The following is a 7231-nucleotide window of genomic DNA, read 5'->3' as shown; positions in this document are numbered from 1 at the left end:
ACAGTCGTCCTTGGGGCACTTAATATTGTGAGTATAGACCTGACAATATTAAAGACAGAAGCCGAACCAGCCTCTATAAGCACCCGTCAGGCAGTACTGATGGGAAAAAAAGCCTAAAAAAAATCCCGCTCAAAAACATCAGGAAGGGCAGCCATCTGCCTCACCTGGTTGCGGTTAAGTGAAAGCAAAGAAAAAAAATGTCTGAATTCTCTGTTTTACTATTATCTTTTCATTTTATTTACAGATAAGCAGAGGAGGAGAAATATAATAATACGAGCCAAGAAAGGAAGGTTTCTCAGCAGCCGGTTTCTTTGAACAGCAACACTGTAATAACAGTTTAAGGCACCATGTATTGATCACAGATTTCTACTGTGTTATTGTTGTACTTCTTTTAGCACAATAGGACTGGTATCTTCCATGTGGCGTGAACTTAATGTAGAATTTTCAAAGAACTTGAATAAGTGTGGATCAATATGAAATATAAACGTATGTGACTGCAAGTCATCCACTGTTTTATCTCACAGTAATTAGACAGTTTCACTTTTCATCTCTTTTTACATTCTCACTCATACAATCTCTTTTGTCACTACACTCTCAGTGGGAGAAATTACTGATTTTCCCATTCAGTTTAGTATGTAGGACCAAAGACAATCAGTGGTGACTACAATTCTCCATTTGATACTTTCTATGTGTTAAATTTAACACTAACACTAACCTGTATATTTTATAATCCAGAATCTCAGTAGTTAAGACGGTCTATTTCATGGTAACACCATTTTTCCAGAAAAATGATGAACTGAAGGCCTGAAACAAGAAGCAGTGTGAGATAAATAAGGATCGTATTAAACTGTAAATCATACAAAGCCAAGTTAATAGAATCAAAAGAATAAAAATAAAGTGTTGTGAATTCAATTTAAATACTTTCTTGATTCAACAGGTCCGGCAGTATTCAGCCTGGGTGTGGGTTGTGAAATTAAACTCAGCTTAAATGTTGAAACCAAAAATAGCTTTCTCACACAGGGCCAGGTGGCTTTGGGTAGGTTTTTTCCCCTCTAAATAAATAACATTATCATTTAAAACTGCAATTTGTATTTACTTGGGTTATTATTGTCTAATATTAAAATTTGTTTCCTGATAGGAAATATTTAAGAGTGACTTATTTGCAAAAACTAAGAAATCAGGAAGGGGTTAAATATTTTTTCACAGCACTGTATGGAGCTGGGAATGACTGTTGATCTTGCCTTAATGATGCATGCTCCCCACGTATCACATTGTACTGATATTAATGCCTCAATCTTGGATCAGCAAGGACAGTTATATGGTGAGTGACTGTAATATGGAAAGTTGTTATTTGTTGTTGTATATTGGCCATGTATATTAAAAATTATAATAAGCACAGTTGTTTTTGCTGTTAACTTACTTTAATCTACAATATATCAATAAAATGCATAATGTCACACATGCAGCTCAAAGGATGTTGCTAATTAAAACAGCAAGCAGGGCATTTGCTCTCGCTTCTGTTACAGTTTTAGTTTTAGCTTTCATCATGTTTTATGTTATTAAAGCTTACATTATTATTACTTTTTATTTCAAGTTGTTTTAATAATCAAAATTATTGCCACGGTTAGTGAAGCAAAACGTGTGAGGACCCAAGCGCAGACACACGGAGATGAGGCAGGATAAACAAAAAGCTAGCCTTTATTGTTGGATGCAAAAACACTTCAAAACAACTAACGAAAACCTAAACTGGGGACAGCTAGACATGGAACTGGAAACATAGAACTACAGAAAACCTGAAACCTCGAAACGCTTGGAGAGATACACATGGGATGATGAGCAGAGGTATGCAGAGATAACGCAGACGATCTGCCGAGGAACAGAGGTCAACACGCACAGTATATACACACAGAGGGAAACGAGGAAATGCCACACAGCAGGGAGACACAGCTGACACTAATCAGACAAGAAGAGACCGGGAGGAAGCAAAACAGATTACACTGACATAGGACATGGACTTTCAAAGTAAAGCAGGAAACACACAAACATGGAGGCAAGGATGACAATGAAGACAGAACACAGAGGCCTGAAACGTGGGACAGGAAGGTGTAGACATAACACAGAACACAGGGGAGGCACATGATCAAAACCTAAAGACTAGAAGTCATAATATAGTAAAGAACGAGGGAGCTGGAAATACTGAAAAATGAAACCAAGACACTAGCAGTGAAAACTTATGATGAAATCAAAGATCAATAATAGTACAAAACTCAAAACACTGGGTCGCAGACCCAGGACTGTGACAGTTATTATCCAAATTAACCTTAAATCGTAAAAGGCCATTTAATCTTTCAACAATATCAGCAGCTGGCTGCCATTGTAGCTCACCTGATTGAGAAGTTCTCCCATGTACTGAGGATTAGTCATTATTGCAGAAATAAATTTCTTATTAACTGATGACAGCAGTTCTCCTAAGTGAAGGTCTAGAGCAAACAATAGTCAGGCTAAATTTTAGCTGTGTTGCTGCTGTAATGTAAAAGTGACCACTGAAAGACTCTACAGGACGTATATTGTATGAAACCTGCGGGTTGGCACTTTGGTGAATGTATTTGTTTGAATTATTGTCATTTATAATACAATATTCAACACTCAGTTTGCCCCTGCAGAGAATCAAGATTCTGTTGTTGTTGTTTATGGAGTGCATGCTTTCCTATTAAGAACTAATGAGTTTTGTAACTTGTTTATAGCCAGAGTGAATTTGAAAAAGGTCTCGGTGTGTGACAGATTAATTATATTTTTCTTATTTACGTTATGTTTTGTATTACAAGGTGTCAACGGGTCTTGTGGACGTAGTTTAAGTTTGTAAATCTGCTTGTAAAATTACAGATGCTCTAGAGGCGAAGCTTAAAAGAATGTAGAGTTGGCAGCTGGTCCCGAGTAACCAGTAACCAAGCCCTAACTGACGAACTGACAAATCATTGCCCTTTATCTACTACAGTCAAGGTAAAGAGAGCATTGTTCTCTTTGTTTAAATTACAAGTGAATAGAAAAGTCAGAACATGCACAAGTTACAATTACAGCTATCTTAACTAACAACTGTCCGTCAGAATAATCGTAATGTTTCAATGCATGAATTTACATGAATCTTCAGATTCCATTACAGCAGCAGTGTTTATTTATAAGAATATAGTTTTATTATAAGTTTATTTATAAATTAAATATGAATAAATATAAATAAAATTCATATTTGTAGTAAAGTCAAAGTATGTTTTAGCATCAAAATAGAGTTGAAGTATCTAAAGTAAAAGTACTCTTAAAGCAAAAAAAATCTTAAAAGCATGCATACTCTTATACAATACAACAGATCAAACATATTAATTAATTAATTTGTATATAAAGTGGATCATTTTAATTATTTATATACTGCAGGGCAGCTTTATTTATATTATAGCAGCACAATAAATTTGTAGATATATGTTTTCAAAGCTTTAAAATAAATGGAAAGTGCTATATTTGTATCAGGAAGTAGAAAGAAGCGTAGCAAAGAAATATTACACATACATCTATCTATTGTGATGTGTAACATATTTGATACATGAGATTTTATGCATTTTTGAGGCCTCTGCATCATCAGTGGGATTTTTTTCCACCATTGCAGTTGTACCAGAGCACAAAAGCTGGGTTTCCTCATCTGTGAAAGCATCAGCAAAAGGACAAAGCCAGAACAACAGGGTGAAATAAAACTCCACCCCATTGCTGACTTACTCGACCTGAGGCAACCAATAAAAGTGAATTCACAGATTCATGTGAGCAGTTGTGCAGAGAATACAGACACACACTGACAGTTAATTACTTTCACTATCAGCATAAACTACGAAGTCTGCTCTGGAAACGAGCTGCAGAAAAGAGCTCCTGATACTGTGAGTACTAGAATGTTTGTGGAGGTCATTGAGGGGGGAAAAAGATTAGGTGGGTAAAGGAACTTTAAGATTTTTTTTATCTGTGTATCTGCTCTGCTTAAAGCGTCTTTCAGAGAGAAAATGACCACACAGTCAGAAGACCATCTCTCCTGTCCCGTCTGCCATGACATCTTTGAAGATCCTGTCATCTTGTCATGCAGCCACAGCTTTTGTAAAGCCTGTCTGCAGAGATGGTGGCTTGACAAACCAATAAAGCAATGTCCGGTTTGTAAGACGATATCTTTACAGAGTAATCCACCCCGTAACCTGGCTTTGAAGAACCTATGTGAGGCGTATTTACAGAACACAGATCAGAGAGCTTCAAGAGGTTCCCAGACACTTTGCACTGTGCATTCTGAGAATCTCAGGCTCTTCTGTCTGGACCATCAGGAGCCAGCGTGTGTTGTCTGTCGAGATTCAGCAGTGCACGTCAACCACAGATTCAGCCCCATCAATGAAGCTGCGCACACTCACAAACAGGAGCTCCAGGAATGTCTGAAGCCTTTAAAGGAGAAACTGAAGCTCTACGAGGAAGTTAAAGGGAAATGTGTGCAAACTGCAGAACACATTAGTGTTCAAACCCAGGAGACAGAAAAGCAGATTAAGCAGCAGTTTACGAGGCTTCGCCAGTTTCTACAAAACGAAGAGGATGCCAGGATTGCTGCTCTAAAAGATGAAGAGAAGCAAAAGAGTCAGAAGATGAAGGTAAAGATTGAAACTCTGAGCAGAAAGATTGCAGATCTTTCAGGCACAATCAGAGCCACAGAGAGGGAGGTGAGAGCTGAAGACATCTCTTTCCTACACAACTACAAAGCTGCAGTGAAAAGAGTCCAGCAGCTATCCGTGCTTGATGTTCCTCAACTGGTCTCAGGTGCTCTGATTGATGTTGCTGAACACCTGGGTAACTTGTCCTTCAACATCTGGAGCAACATGAAGGACATTATTTCATATACTCCTGTGATTTTGGATCCAAACACTGCTCATCCAGATCTCATCTTGTCTGAAAATCTAACCAGTGTGAGACGTGCAAGGAAACAGAAGGTTCCCGAAAACCCTGAAAGGATTTATCTCTATCCTTCCGTCCTCGGCTCTGAGGGCTTCAACTCAGATATTCACAGCTGGGATGCTGAAGTTGGAGACAGTCCAGTCTGGGCACTAGGAGTCTTTTCGAGATCTGCCAACAGTGAAGACAAAAAATGTAACTTATTAAAACTTGTTTTCTGTGATGGTGAGTACACAGCAAACTCCAGTGACGGCCCCCCAACTGTTCTCTCAATAAGAAAGAGATTTCAGAGGATCAGAGTTCATCTGGACTGGGCCAAAGGAAAACTGTCATTCTCTGATCCTGATACTGACACACACATACACACCTTCAGACACACTTTTACTGAGACACAGTTTCCATATTTTAACTCAGTGAATCCACACCCTCTAAAGATATCACAACGTCCTCTCCATGTAGTTATGTAACGTGTGTGATGGTCGTTGTTGACAATAATCTTTCTTCTTTCACTTTGACACACTTCATGGATTAGCAATGATCCCAGCAGAAAGAATGTAGACCTGGCTGTTGATCCTGTGCGACCAGTAACCCGTCAGGAACCTCTTGCAATTGTACCATAGATTCTATAAATAAGGATGTAACAACTATCATTGTTTGGTGGACTGAAGCAAACCTAATAATATAATACATGACAAACTCCATCAATTTTCTTCTGCTTATCCAATAAGCAAAAGGAGCATTATGCTATATTCAATAATAAGATTTCATTTCTTTTAATTAGTGAGAGGGTTATTTTCCTGACGCAGCAAGACGACTTGTTTGGCACCCATTAATGCAGGTTTAAGGGATGTCAGCATTAAAGCCCTTTCACAATAAAATGTATTATGCACTGCACTGACTACTAGGTTTGAGGGGACCCCCAAAAAAGTTTTTATGATCACTCATGGTTTTTATGTGTGCTATAAATGCCCACTCCTGTCACTCTGCATTTCTATTGGTCATGTGCATGTATGTCCACCAATGTGTGGTCAAAGTGTTCCCCACCTGGCTCGCTTATGCCACACTGCAGTCTGCTACATACAGCAGGAAACCATTCTTGCTTAAAGAATGGGTGTAACAGCAGAGGGGTACATTAGTCATGTTCCATGTAAAAGGTTTTTTAGCTTCATTTATTTTACCCAAATGTTGATCTTCATATACGGATGGGGCTTTTATCATTATAGATGTGCTCATGATAATTATTTGCATGCAAAGAGTGATCAGAAAAATATGACCCTTTATGCTTTTGCTCTTTTATTTATGTAAGGAAGTATTAAAGGAAGTAACCGTACTTCTTCGACCTGAAATTGCTAAATATCAATCTACATGTTATGGTTTGTTTATGTCTGTGTTAAGCTGCAAAGTAAACAGTGATCTGGTTATGATGTATAATGCAAAATTAAATAAATACCTGATGTGCAGATGAAACAGATTTCAGCTGACTGTCTGAACATGACTCCTTTCATTTTTTTATTCTCTTAGCACAGAAAGCAGCAGAGACCAAACTGTGGCAGCTGCATGGTAAAACTTTGTCTTTCTCTCCTTTGCTGCTCATTCTTGTCGGATTGCATTTAAGGTGACAACAGTCAGCAGAGAGCTTCGGTCGATCTGCGGCTCAGGAGATTTAACCTGTAGCTGTAATCGCTATCGACATCACAACAGCTTCCTCCTTCCTGCTGTGCGCCTAAGTGTGTAAATGGGACAGTTCTCACCAATTACAGCACTTGTTCCACCTTGGGGGCATAGCAAAATAAATTTGGAAAGCTCTGAGAAGATGCAGAGGAGGGCAAAGCAATGTTTCTCATTGTTTCTAATTACGATTTCTTTCGTGAGTCCTAAAGAATGTGTACTCTCCATTCCATTATATTATGAAGAACATGAAGGTAATCAGTGGTCATTGTATCTCATCTAATTATTACATCCCTTTACATGTCTGAGAGATGTGACAGACTAAACATTACCCATTGATCAATCATGCTTACAAGACTTTAATGTAAACAGACAATGGCAACTTTAGGGGTGTATACAACACTGGCTGTGTTGTGTTACTCAATTTCACAGTTCTGACTAACACACACTGGAAGCGTTATTCATTTTTTGCTTCACCAGTTCTTGCAGTTGTACGTAGGTGAGTGGTAGGAAAAAAGGCGTTTGGCAGAGCGCTCTGTGCTCATACTGGTCAACCATGCCAGACTTGAGAGAGCAGTCAGGTACGACTCCACCCGTGCTGTGA

General features: G+C 38.5%; 1 protein-coding gene across 1 annotated transcript; it reads left to right on the top strand.

Annotated features, from left to right (window-relative positions):
• Nucleotides 1-3731: 3731 nt before the first annotated feature.
• Nucleotides 3732-6441, top strand: LOC101480366 (nuclear factor 7, ovary-like). The gene is made up of 2 exons (XM_004548836.3): nucleotides 3732-3917; nucleotides 4021-6441. The coding sequence occupies exon 2, from the start codon at nucleotides 4038-4040 to the stop codon at nucleotides 5424-5426; it is 1389 nt and encodes a 462-aa protein (XP_004548893.1). The 5' UTR covers nucleotides 3732-3917; nucleotides 4021-4037; the 3' UTR covers nucleotides 5427-6441.
• Nucleotides 6442-7231: the final 790 nt, after the last annotated feature.

Source organism: Maylandia zebra, linkage group LG5, assembly GCF_041146795.1.
Source record: "Maylandia zebra isolate NMK-2024a linkage group LG5, Mzebra_GT3a, whole genome shotgun sequence".
Classification (NCBI taxonomy): domain Eukaryota; kingdom Metazoa; phylum Chordata; class Actinopteri; order Cichliformes; family Cichlidae; genus Maylandia; species Maylandia zebra.
Note: the sequence above shows the minus strand (reverse complement) of the source record. Positions and strands in the feature narration are given on the sequence as shown.